The sequence below is a fragment of the Lacerta agilis genome, chromosome 8 (genome assembly GCF_009819535.1).
Source record: "Lacerta agilis isolate rLacAgi1 chromosome 8, rLacAgi1.pri, whole genome shotgun sequence".
In the NCBI taxonomy this organism is placed as follows: domain Eukaryota; kingdom Metazoa; phylum Chordata; class Lepidosauria; order Squamata; family Lacertidae; genus Lacerta; species Lacerta agilis.
This window is the reverse complement of record NC_046319.1, coordinates 74,534,513-74,546,658: the sequence shown is the minus strand read 5'-3', so window position 1 is coordinate 74,546,658 and position 12,146 is coordinate 74,534,513. Positions and strand designations below refer to the sequence as shown.

Genomic DNA, 12,146 nt, shown 5'->3' with positions numbered 1-12,146 from the left:
AGAAGCGGGGTCTTGTCGTCTGGGCGGCCCTGGCCCTCCATACACACTGCCCAGGTGCGCACCGGGGAGGTCATTTTGGTGCTGCTGTCTCTCTCGAGACGAATGCCAGCAATAGCGAGAGAGCATCATGGCTTGTGTGCAGAGAGCCCCCAGCATCACCTGCAAACAGCGATCAGGTGGCAAGCGATGCTTGGAGAGACCTTGATGTGCCTGACATCTTGGAGAGTATCTGGCAGTTGAGAGTAGAGAAGCTAGTCCAGTAAGGCTACTGGGGTACTGCACTACCAACCTCATTCTGCCTTCAACTAGCCCTCACCCACCTGCCTTCTTTCTTACGGCCAGTCATGGGAATAGAACTGCCTACCATCTTCTTCCTCGTCAGTTTAGGGAAGTTTTTAATGTTTGAAGTTTTATTCTGTTTTTAGTCTTTCTGTTGGGAGCCGCCCAGAGTGGCTGGGTTTCCCCAGCCAGCTGGGCAGGGTACAAATAAATATCATCATCATCATCATCATCTGCATTGCCCTTGAAGAACTCAGCAGGTAGGAGAATGATGGAACTAAAATTGTTTGGCTCTACCTGTTTTTGTCTATGGCTCTGTCTGTTGTTGGGCTTCCTGCCTTCTGACCCACAAGTACCATTGAGCACTGACCATCATTGAGTCCAACCTTGACAAAAGGCAGCTTTCCATATAAATATATTATTATTCTTTAAAAAAAAAATTCTGCATTTTTCAGATTATATTTTACGTACATTCATCATTTTGTCATGAGTGAGTCTGACGGCCAAAAGATGGAATATTGGGCGGGGGGTGGGGAGGACAAGAAGCAAGTGGGAATGCCTTGAAGAATATTTAAAGAAAGATGGGGTTAAGGTAAACTGGCAATAGGATGAGCCTATGATCAGCAAAAGGCAAGACAAATGATGGGAAAGTAAAGGAGATGTAGCAAAACAAAGAATGTGAAATACAATGTTAGGGAAGGATAGGTTAGGAAGTCCATATATATATAAATATATTCTGCACGTGCTCTGAGGCACTCTATTATTACTGAGCTGTGTGCAATTGTATTGTTCCGAGCTGTTGTAACATTGAAATGCTGCAATCTGTGACATTGTTGTCTCACTGGTATAGGAAGCCTCACACATGATCAAGCCTAAGGAAACTAGATTATTCTAGCCATGATAATGCCAGCTATTTCTGGGTTTGGATAGCCTAGCTGGAAATGTAACCTCTGCAGGGAACGGCTGATATTATACAACTTACGCGAATCTGATCTGGCTTGTTTAAAGTGAAAATAGATGGTGGGGCTTGAGAAAGGGATGAATCGGGATTTTCAAGAAGTAAACTGGGTATTCCCAATTGAATTTAATTCACACATGCCTTTCCAAGCTTATTTTTTTCCAGAGAGGAAAAACACAGTGGTTCTAACTTACTTACCTCTGTCTGAAATTTCCTGGGCATAGAGAAGGATCAGCAAAACCATGAGAATAAAATGCAGTCGCTAACTCTGGACACTATACCCCAGGCAGACGATGACACTCTTGTCTGTTGCTGAACTCATGCATAAGACTGAGCTAAGAAAGTTGAGAAATCTGTGTAACGACAATACAGCAAAATCTAGCAGTGTCCAAGAAAAGACAAACTAATGCAGACCACTGAGTTTGTAGGCAAGGCTTCTGTAAAGAAGCATGGACACTCACCAAGCAGTGTTTAATTGACTTGAACAAATTTGCATCTCAGCCTTTACTTCAAAGAGCTCAGGGCATGTATTCCTCCCATTTTAACTTCCTAACAACCTAGCAAAAAGGGATAACTAACTCTATGAGTGAATACCATACACCATGGTAAATCTGAAACTAACATTTAATTCCCTCCTCTGAGACATCTCTGATAACTTATCCAGTCACCGATGATATAATGTTCTGTATCTCTCCCCCTTCCAAGTCATCACTGATGAATGTTTTGGTAATCCTTATGGCATCCTGGAAGGAGGGCTATTAATCTTAGACCCATTTTACAGATGGGCATGGTGATGCTGAGAATGAGATGAACTATAACTTATGCCAGCTAGTGAATTTGTGACTGAAGTGAGATTTGAACCTGGAACATAAGAATTGAGTAGCATTAGTTTCACTGGATTAATGCAGTGGCGGTGATCTTTTGCATCTGAAAAACGCGCTTTACTAAAACAAATAACGTTCCAGAAGCAATGAGACAATGTACTAAATTTTCTTGGCATGGAAATGAGTAAGGACTAACTCCGGCAGTTTCCTTTGTTTGGGCTAGTATTTTGCATCAATAGTCCTCTTAGCAATTTCTCCTCCCCTCCAAAGTTATTGCTGTGGAGGTCTGTGCTTTCAGCATAATTTAGGAAATAATCTGTTCCAAGTTGCATACTGGTGTAGAGGAATTGGGGGGGGGGGAATACCAAAGATAAATTAGAAAATGTTTGCTTACTATGCAAAGAAAGCCAAGCTAAAGGAACAGCAACCACCCACAGGCAGAATCTGCTAATATGATAGCACAGAGACTCAGAGTGTGCATTTGGGTAGCTATGGAAGAACAGCATCTAATCATCCATGAAAGCAAAGCAATCAGGGACAAAAATGTCACATTCCTTTTGCTAATATTGACAGGGGCTTGACAATAATATCTATTATCTAGGTGTATCTGCACCAATTCATTTTGGGTCATTGGTTTCTGGAAATATTGGGAATATGCACCCCGTATCAGTTAAAACATGAGGAGAGTTCTGCTGGGTCAGACCAAAGGCCCATTTATTCCAGCATCTTGTTCTCACAAGGATCAACCTGATGAATGCTAGCAGGACCTGAGTGCAACAATACACTTCCCACCTGAGATTTCCAGCAATGGGTATGCAGTGGCATAGTTTTCAACCATGGAGGCAGAGCATAGGTATATCCACCAACCTGAGGGGGACAAATTTCATAGTTTTCACTATGAGTTCTGTGTAGTACTGGTACTTGCTTTTGCCTGTCCCAATTTTTCCAAAATTCAGCTTCACAACATTGGTTTTCAGAACGACGCTATATTGACAGTATTCATTTTGATGCCTTTCCTAGTGATCCCTAACATGGAATTTGCCTTTTTCCCAGCTGCTGCACACTGGGGTTGACATCTTCACTGAACTATCCATTAAAACCCCAAGGTCTCATTCCTGCACAGTCACTGCCAATTCAGACCTCATTAGTGTACATATAAAATTAGGATTTTTTTGCCTCAATGTCCATCGCTTTACGCTTGCTTGCGCTGAATTTTCATTTACCATTTTACTGCTCATTCACTCAGTTTGGAGAGATCCATTGGGAGCTCTTCGCAGTCTCTTTTTGTTTTAACCACCCTGAACAATTTGGGATCACCAGCAAACTTGTCTATCTCACTGTTGACCTTTAGCTCTAGACCATTTATGAACAAGTTAAAAAGCGCAGGTCGCAATACCAATCCTTGGCAGGGACGGGACTCCACTTTCTACATCCCTCCATTGGAAGAACTGTCCATTCCTACTTTCTGCTTCTTGTTTCTTAACCAGGATCTGTAAAAGACCTCTCCTTTTATCCCATGATTTCATTGCTAAGCTTACTCAGGATGAGTGTTTGGTGAAGTACTTCGTCAAAAGCCTTTTAGAAGTCTATATACATGGTGCTGACCAGATCACCTCTAGCTATATGTTTGCTGGCATTCTCAGAGAACTCTAAAGGGTCAGTGAAATAAGACGGTACCTTCCCAAATGGCCATTTGCCTCCAGGATTCTTCATGTGGAGGTTAGTAACTAAGCAGGTACCAAGTATTGCAATGTATTTCGTTTTTTATAATATAAACTTTCTAATAGGCCCTTCTCCCTCCCAATGTTTTCAGCAATGTCATCAGTGTAACCAAACAAAAGCAAAACAACGTATGCCAAAGAACAGTTCACGATCCCAAGAGGATGCAGCTCATGTAGAGAAGGAACTATGTGAGTAGCATCACAGGCATAATCCAAAGCAAAATGTAAAGTTAGCACAGAGGGGTAGTAAAGAACTTCACATTCAACTTTTACGATTCAGATTTATTTTTATTCCTACGCTAGCAAAACATTCAAGGCCTCGATTAATTCCCTTCTCTCTCTTAAAAAAAAGAAAAAGTGAAGGAACAGTTTTACTTTCTTGAAATATGGCAATCTAATGGAAACAGGTGACTTTATCCAATGTGTCATGTTGGGTACATTGAGACAACAAACCTATGCTTCATGTTTGCAAAGGATCGGCTGTCATACCTGGAATAGGACAGAGAAAAGTTTTGTGCCTTCTAAGTGGCCCAAAACAAATGTGCTTTAAATAAAAAGAAATCACAGAACTATGTGAGTGTGTGTTTGCACACACACCACAAAGAATGCAGAGAACTGCAGCTTGTTAAAAGTGTTGGAAATTGTAGCTCTGTGAGGGGTGAACTACAGTTCTCTGGATTCTTGGGGAGGTGTGTTGTGATTTTAGGTAAAAAGTAGCAAATGGCCCTTCCAAGTGATCACCTTGGCTTTCCTTTTCATACCAATCAAGCATCCACTTGTTTTCCAAGCCTCTCTCATTCAGAAATTTGGCTCCCCACACCCTTTCAGTACAACTTCATTCGGGGGAAAGCCCAGGGCTCCGGGGTGGACTGTCCCAACAGATGGCCTTGCAAGGCGCATTCAGGGGAGTTCCTGTTCTCTAGAGCCTCGGAGGGGGGGAAATACGACATAGGCAGCTGCTGGAAAAACTGCAGCTGCTGCTGCTGGGCTTCTTCCATTTGAAGCAGCCGCTTCAGATCACAAGTCTGGCTCCTGGATCTGCAGCACCCTTTGTCTCTGTTTCTTTGCATTCTTTCGGAGGCCTCTGCCAGTCCGCTGAAGTGGTAACTATTTGAGGTTCTTCCTTGCTCTACAGAAACTTTTGGGCAGAAGGCTCTGGGTTTTGCCAGTACTGAGAACAACCCAGTCCCGTGTGGTGGGTGTTTGCTGAGCATATATCTGTCTTGCTGAGGATTCTGCCAGTAGGAAGAGCAGTGCTGCTGAGGGACGATGCTGTACAGCTGAAGAAACTCATTTGGCTGCCCTTGTTCTGAGTTCAGCTCTCTGGAAGTGGCTGGCTGGTGAGCCAGACAAGGGAAGCCCAGAGCTTGGGACACAGGGAGTTTGGCTCCCTTACTGGGAGCTTTAGGGCTCCAGATGCTTCTTAAGACATCAAAGGAAGTCTGAGACTCAGAGGCAGCTCTCTCCGTGGGCCTGAGCCCCAAATCCAGAGGCTGGCAATTGCACGGCTCCTGCGAAGGATGCGGGCTGTGGAATGGAGTGGGCTCCATCTCTAGTAAATTCCATTGATCTGGGCTTAATTCATAGACACAGGAATGTTGCTGAGGATCAGTCAAGAAGTAATGGCCGGAGCCTTTGCCATCCACGCTCAGATTGACTGAACCCAAGGAATCATAGGTAGAGAAAGGCAGGTAATGCCTTTTGGAAGCACGCTTCTTTGTGCTTAGTCTACTGGCTACTTCAGACCTCTCTTGCCTGCTTCTGGACTCACAGAAGGCTTCCCCTAATCCTTGCTCCCAACGCCGAGCAGTTCTGAATAAAGCATCATGCAAAATATGTTGTTCCTCTGAAGCAAAGGAGCTCCTGGCTAAATTCACATGCTGGGAAGGTGCAGATGAACGATGGGAGTGTGGCTGAACTGCTGTCAAGTGAAAGCTTTGCTGGCTACATGCCTGCGGCTCAACAAAGGATCTGAAGTCTTCTCTTTGGGTGGTCTTCTCTTCTGCCTGCACAGGGAAACAACAAGTAGGCAAGATAAAGGAAAGAGCATGATTAGATAGGGACAGATTATCTCTGCTTCTCAGTGGAATGTATATACTTGTGACATGCTCTTACAAATGTTCCATTTCAACTTCTAAGGCTAATTTTGATTCATTCCACACTAAGCCAATTCTAAAGGCTTCTGGGATAAGTAAAAAACAACAACAGATCAAGACTAGATCGACATCTTCTTGATGGTGGGTTGGAACCCAGTAGAGCTTTGCAGCTCTTGTACTTGGTAGCTGGCAAGAATATTGCTGCATAAAAGGGGCCAAACAGTGTAGGATCTCTGGATCAGAAGATGAGAATGACCCGCTGTGGGCCCTCCAAATAAAAACTACTGATGTGATGTGACCTTTTGTAAATGCTTGGGAACTGGATGAAATAGGCTTAGGTATTATTTGGCAAGTTTTGAAGTTAGTCTCAGTACCATTAACCTCCCATCCTAGAACAAACAGTGCTCACAACAGCCTGGTAGTCAGACATGCAGTTCTTTGGCAAAGGATTAGGTGAGAGTGCAACTGAGCATCCTCCTTGGGTTTGTCTACTGTCAATGGATTTATTTGTAAAGGCACCCCTAAGGCAATCAGCCCAAAGTGCTTAAGGGAATGTGATGTTTCCAGCTGTTCGCTTGTGGAAACCTGAGGGCTGCTTCACACACTGCATGTTCACATGGGCATAAAAACCGGGCAGTGGTCTTGAAGCCATTCTTAAATGGACACTTACACCTGGAACTCAGAGTGTGGTCTGAAAGCACAAGAGGCCACCACCCTCCTGGGGACAATAAGGTTTGAGTGACTTGATATCAATACCAGGAATGGTCCAAGAACAGAAAAATGAAACAGTCAGACTGTGAGCAATTAGAAAAGGATGCAGTGTTTACTAAGACCTAGTATGCGTTTCTCAAAAACAAATCATGCCAGATGATTCACATTTCTTTTATTTTGATAAGGGTTACAAGCTTTGTGGATCAAGGGAATGGTGTGGACGTAGCGTATGATTTCAGTAAGACTTTTGACAAAGTCCCCGATGATATTCTTGCAGAGAAGCTGGTAAAATGTGGGCTGGATGTGTGCAGAGGAGGGTGACCAAGATGATCAAGGGAAACCAAGCCTTATGAGGAACAGTGGAGGGAATTGGGTATGATTTAGCCAGGACGCAGGTGGCACTGTGAGTTAAACACAGAGCCTAGGGCTTGCTGATCAGAAGGTCGGCGGTTTGAATACCCGCAATGGGGTGAGCTCCCGTTGCTCGGCCCCTGCTCCTGCCAACCTAGCAGTTCAAAAGCACGTCAAAGTGCAAGTAGATAAATAGGTACCACTCTGGCGGGAAGGTAAACGGTGTTTCTGTGCACTGCTCTGTTTAGCCAGAAGCAGCTTAGTCATGCTGGCCACATGACCCAGAAGCTGTACGCCGGCTCCCTCAGCCAATAATGTGAGATGAGCGCCGCAACCCCAGAGTCGTCTGCGACTGGACCTAATGGTCAGGGGTCCCTTTACCTTTACCTAGCCTGGTAAATAAGGAGATATGATAGCTATCCTCAAATATCTAAAGGGCTGTCACATGGAGAATGGAGCAAACTTGTTCTCTCCCGCTTTGGAGAATAGGACTCGAACCGATGGCCTCAAGTTCCAAGAAAGGAGATTCCAATTAAACACCAGGAAGAACTTTCTGACAGTAAGAGCTGTTTGACAGGTCCACCAAGGGCAGTGGAATCTCATCCTTTGAAGGTTAGTAAACAGAGGTTGGGTGGTCATCTGTCATGTATGATCCACTCTAGATTCTTACATTGCAGGGGGTTGGACTAGATGACCCTTGAGGTACCTTCCAACTCTACAATTCTATGATTACTACATGTACACCACCTCTTTCCTTCCTTCCACAGAAGGAAGGCAGGATATACAGGGTAAGTCCTTTAAAAGAGGCCCCGTGGATACAGAGCACACATGTTCCACGGGGCCTCTTTTAAAAGACTCACCCTGTACAATATATATAAGAAAATAAATAAACATATTTTTTACAGCTCAAATACATCTATAATGTGGGATGTTTTAATGTATTTTCCCCACTTGCTTTTAATGTATGTATGAGGGTTTTGTTTTGTGTCTTTCTGGAAGTCACCTTGAATTGCCGTGGCAGAGAAAAAGTGACAATAAATTTAATAGTAATAATGATGATGATGATAGTAATAGCTTCCCAGTGTTTAAACACGTTCTTTTCAAACCAACCTGACCTTTCGAACTATCTTAACACATTCTGGTGCTCACCATTCTTATAACTGTATGTACAGGACAGGGAGAAAAGCTACTCGAGAAGAATTGTGCTTGTCCTCTCTGTTTTTTCAGAGAAATCTCCTGGTCAGAGTTTCTGCTGCCACTGCTAGACATCTGTTCCAATAGCAACTCCTTCTGGTCCCTGTCAGGTGGGCTCTTGAAATCTGAAGGACGACAGAACAAATGAACACACAAAATCCCATGTGGAATCAAAAGCTTACAAATGTGAGTACAGTAAGGGCAAAGTTAATTTGTCCTTCTGGAGGATGACATACAAGTCCATTGTGCTGTGCAAAGCAACGCAGCAGGGTAGGGAGAGCTGGAAAGTAAAACAAGACAAGCCCCTGCAGCAAGAAGCTTATGGTCTATATTTTGACAGTGAGGGAGAAAAAAAACCCCACCCCACCCGCCCACTATATATAAGGGTTTGGTGACTTCTGTTTCAGTGTATCTGAAGAAGTGTGCATGCACACGAAAGCTTATACCAAGAACAAACTTAGTTGGTCTCTAAGGTGCTACTGGACATTTTTTTTAAAAAAAAAATTTATATATATATTTAGACTGCGTCCGACAAACACGGCTACCTACCTGAATCTAGAATAATGCTGCAGTTAGCTCCCTGAACAGTAAAGGAAGGTTCAGGTTGCCTTCAGCAGTGAAGGAGGTCAGGCCACCATGAAAAGTTTTAAAGTTGGCTGTGGCCTAATTTAGTGCAGCCTTCTGCAACTATCGGTTGAGGCCTCATTTCAAACCCTGTGCTAATGGAAGTGGAGGGGTGAACAGGAAAAAGCCCAAACAAATGGGAGATTTGGCAAAGAGAAGGGAAATGTGCTATGCAATCCTACAATGTGCTCAATTTGGGTTCAGTTTTCTACCAACCCTACCCACCATCTGTTGTCCCCTCCATCTAACCTTTTCCATGTCAAATAAACCCCTAATAGGACAAAGCTCCCCAGCCCAGAATATGAAAGACAATGAGAAGCCTGCGAAGGAAAACATCTCAGAAAGTGCAGGATTATTTTTTTTAAAGTCCATTCATCACTTGCTTGCGTGGTCTTTAAAAAATGGTGGCCAAAAGCAAAAGCAGGGCTTCTACACTTCCTGTTTTCACTACTGCAATATTTCACAAAACTGCTCATTTTCAATATTTATGGCAATTAGCTTGAGCCAAGCTGCTTCACGCAGTTCATACTTATGCTGTAGCCTCAACAAGCCCCTTACCTGCATGGGCCGTGTCAGTGTTACAACCACCTGCAGACTTCTTGAGCAGCGCCAAGGCAGATAAATCTGGGAGTGTTTTCTTCTGTTCCAGCAGGATATTAATAACAGCCTGGCGCGTTTCCCCGATTAAGTTACGCCCAGGGAATATTGCCTTGAGGTCCAAGAGTTTTTGCAGGTCCTGGGCTAATTCCCTTACTGGAGATTTGCCTTTGCCTGACTCAGTTTCTGCTGTGGGGACGGGAGGGACGTTTTCCTTTTCATTCAAATCCATCAAGGCATTGTCCCGAAACGGTTCAGTTTCCAAATCCTCTTGATTGAACTCCACAACCGCAGGTGCAGCTAAAGGCTGGGATGCCCCTGGGGTGGCCACAAGATGCTGTGTGATCGATGTAGAGTCCTTATTCACTCCACGTGGGTCCTTTCCACTGCATCTCAACTGATCGCTGGGAATAGATTTCTGATCAGTGTCACAGGACTGGATCTCTTCTTCCAGCAGCATCTCCATGCCACTGTCTCTTTGTATAGGAGTGATCTCCAGGACCTCTTGCTCAGCTCTGGGGCTCAACAATCTCTCTATGTCAACTGATTTCACCTCCCTGTTAAACATGCCAAAGGGCTGAGAGAGTCTGTTCTGTGTTATAATCAGAGGTTTGGCAACACAGGTGCCTTTGATGGGTCTGATGGGAGTTGACTTAGCACAGGTGTTAAACTGGGAGCTCCAGAAAGGGGGCAGCGTCTTCTGTAGCGCCCTGCGGTTGGGCCTTTGTTCTGGGATCCTATCAGTAGCATTTCTGCCAAACTTGACATAGTTGCGCTCTCGTCTTGTTCGGCGGCGTTTGACCCTGGCAGTTTTCTCCTCGATGCTATGCTGCTCTGTTGGGGATGCTCTCAGGTGACGGGAAGAACAGGGTAAGCCAGAGCTGGCTGAAGTCTGCTTGCCTTCTTCTCCCTTGCCACAAGGATTCATACTGAAAGGAGCTCCTGAGAATAAGCAGATACAGTGGAAAACAGCACCCAAGATGCTAGGTTTAGATTCTTATTCTCATCTGGGAAAGTAACAGACATGAAACTACGGCAAAAGCTGCTGTCCCTTGTTTTTTGTCTGTGAGCTGGCATGAGTTTGTATGTTATTACACACACATGCACAGGGTAGGGCCACAGTTCAGGGGTAGAGCAACTGCTTTGCATGCAGAAAGTTCCAGACATTTCCAGATAGGGCAGGGAATGTTCTCATCTAAAATGCTGGAGAGCCATGGCAAGTCAGTGTTTAGACAGCTAAATGGACCAATGGGTCCAACTCAGTACCAGGTAGATTCCTAAGTTCCTATATACCCACAGAAGTGATGGTATGCATCAATCACATATTTGATTATGTAGACTCTAATCAACAAAATCTTGTAACACAATAAAGCTGCTAGCCTTTAAAGATGCTACAAAATCCTTTGCAGTTTTAATGAAACACCACATATGTTACTAACCAGCCCTCCCAGTGTCAAAAATAAATTCAGAGTAAGATTATTCTTTTCACTTAAACAGCTAAGATAATTCCAGGCAGAGAGTAATCATGGTGTGCTGGTCATTCTGCTGTGCCCTTGGGTGGGTGTTGTTTTCTTTTCTTTTCTTCTTGGCAAACTATACACACACACATTGTCCATCTCAAAGTCAGCACCAGGCAATATGCAGTTTTAAATATGTACATAATTGCATCAATAGTCAGCACAGGGTTTTTTTAAATAAAGTTTTTCTTGATTTAAAAAAAACGAACACCTACCAACTGTGGGGTTTCAGAAATGAACATGGGCTCATTGGAATGTGGGCTATGTCCAATGTTAGACCTACTTCAGAGCAGACCCACTGCAATTAATGGGCAAAAGTTGGGGCTGCTCATATCAATGAACACACTGTTGGGTAGAACTTAGCTGGCTGCAACCACCCAAGGCCCGTCCTTTTTCTTTTTCTTTTTAAAGAGGAATGACAAGAGTGCCTCTGAGAACGTACAATGCCCTTTTTACTCACCAGTGGGGCTGTTCAGGGGCTCTGCTGCATCTCAACAGGGGAAACGGGTAATAGCGAAGAAAGACCTCTCCTCTTATGGCATCTCCCCCTCCCCACACTTCAAACCCTAATTTTTCCTAATTTTTCCAACCCTCAATCTTGCCCCCAACAACATCTTTCCTCCAACCGCCTAACAGACTCACTCACGCTTCCCTCGCGGAAGCTGGATGGGCGGGGCAAGCACCCCCCACCCCCGGGCCTGCCTCCCCTCGTGCAGAGGCGGTTGTCCCGATGCGGCTGCCCGAAGCGCGAGAAGCGCCCAGGCGACTCTCAGTCTCTTTTCCCGCGCTTCCCGAGCTGCTACGGAAGCCCAAGTTCCACGCCCGCCCTTGGGCTTAGCCGCGCCCCGCCCCGCTTGGCGTGGATTGGTCGCAATGCGGCGCAGTTCTGTTCTGATTGGCTGCAGGAAGCTATCGGTCGCTACGCTCCTGTACCATCTGGGTGGGACAGGTGAAGATGCGCTTTTGAGGGACTGGGAGCGCCTTGGCAAAGGGCTGTTCTGCAATTATTATGTGCTCATTTTCAGTCACCCAAATCCGGTGCCAGATTTACGTATAAGCTAAACAACCTATAGTTTAGGGCCACTCTCTTGGGGGGCCCCCAAAAATTTAATGGGGGAAAAACTGGATGTACATTTGCAAAATATGAGATAAAAAACAAATAAAATAAAACCTACATACAGCAACAGTGTTTTGTGTTGTGTAGGCGCTCCCCCATGCATTTAGCAGTTCTCATTTTACATCATTTTCCCCATCTGAAAAAAGGCAGGATACAA

The 12,146-nt window shown here is 44.6% G+C and overlaps 1 protein-coding gene across 1 annotated transcript; it reads right to left on the bottom strand.

Annotated features, from left to right (window-relative positions):
• Positions 1-4,106: 4,106 nt before the first annotated feature.
• Positions 4,107-11,443, bottom strand: PRR19 (proline rich 19). Its single transcript, XM_033158337.1, has 4 exons — positions 11,333-11,443; positions 9,317-10,297; positions 8,090-8,259; positions 4,107-5,788 (listed from the first exon to the last, which is right to left on the bottom strand). Exons 2-4 carry the CDS (start codon positions 10,281-10,283, stop codon positions 4,607-4,609), a joined length of 2,319 nt encoding a protein of 772 aa, XP_033014228.1. The 5' UTR covers positions 10,284-10,297; positions 11,333-11,443; the 3' UTR covers positions 4,107-4,606.
• Between the last annotated feature and the right edge of the window lie 703 nt (positions 11,444-12,146).

Bases quoted from the DNA above. Each gene is read 5' to 3' on its own strand.
- PRR19 (XM_033158337.1), bottom strand. From the start codon at position 10,283: ATGAATCCTTGTGGCAAGGGAGAAGAAGGCAAGCAGACTTCAGCCAGC. The intron at 8,260-9,316 runs GTAAGGGGCTTG...GTCGTCCTTCAG, and splicing joins CACTGACACGGCCCATGCAG to ATTTCAAGAGCCCACCTGAC. The intron at 5,789-8,089 runs GTGAGCACCAGA...TTCCCTGTGCAG, and splicing joins TACATACAGTTATAAGAATG to GCAGAAGAGAAGACCACCCA.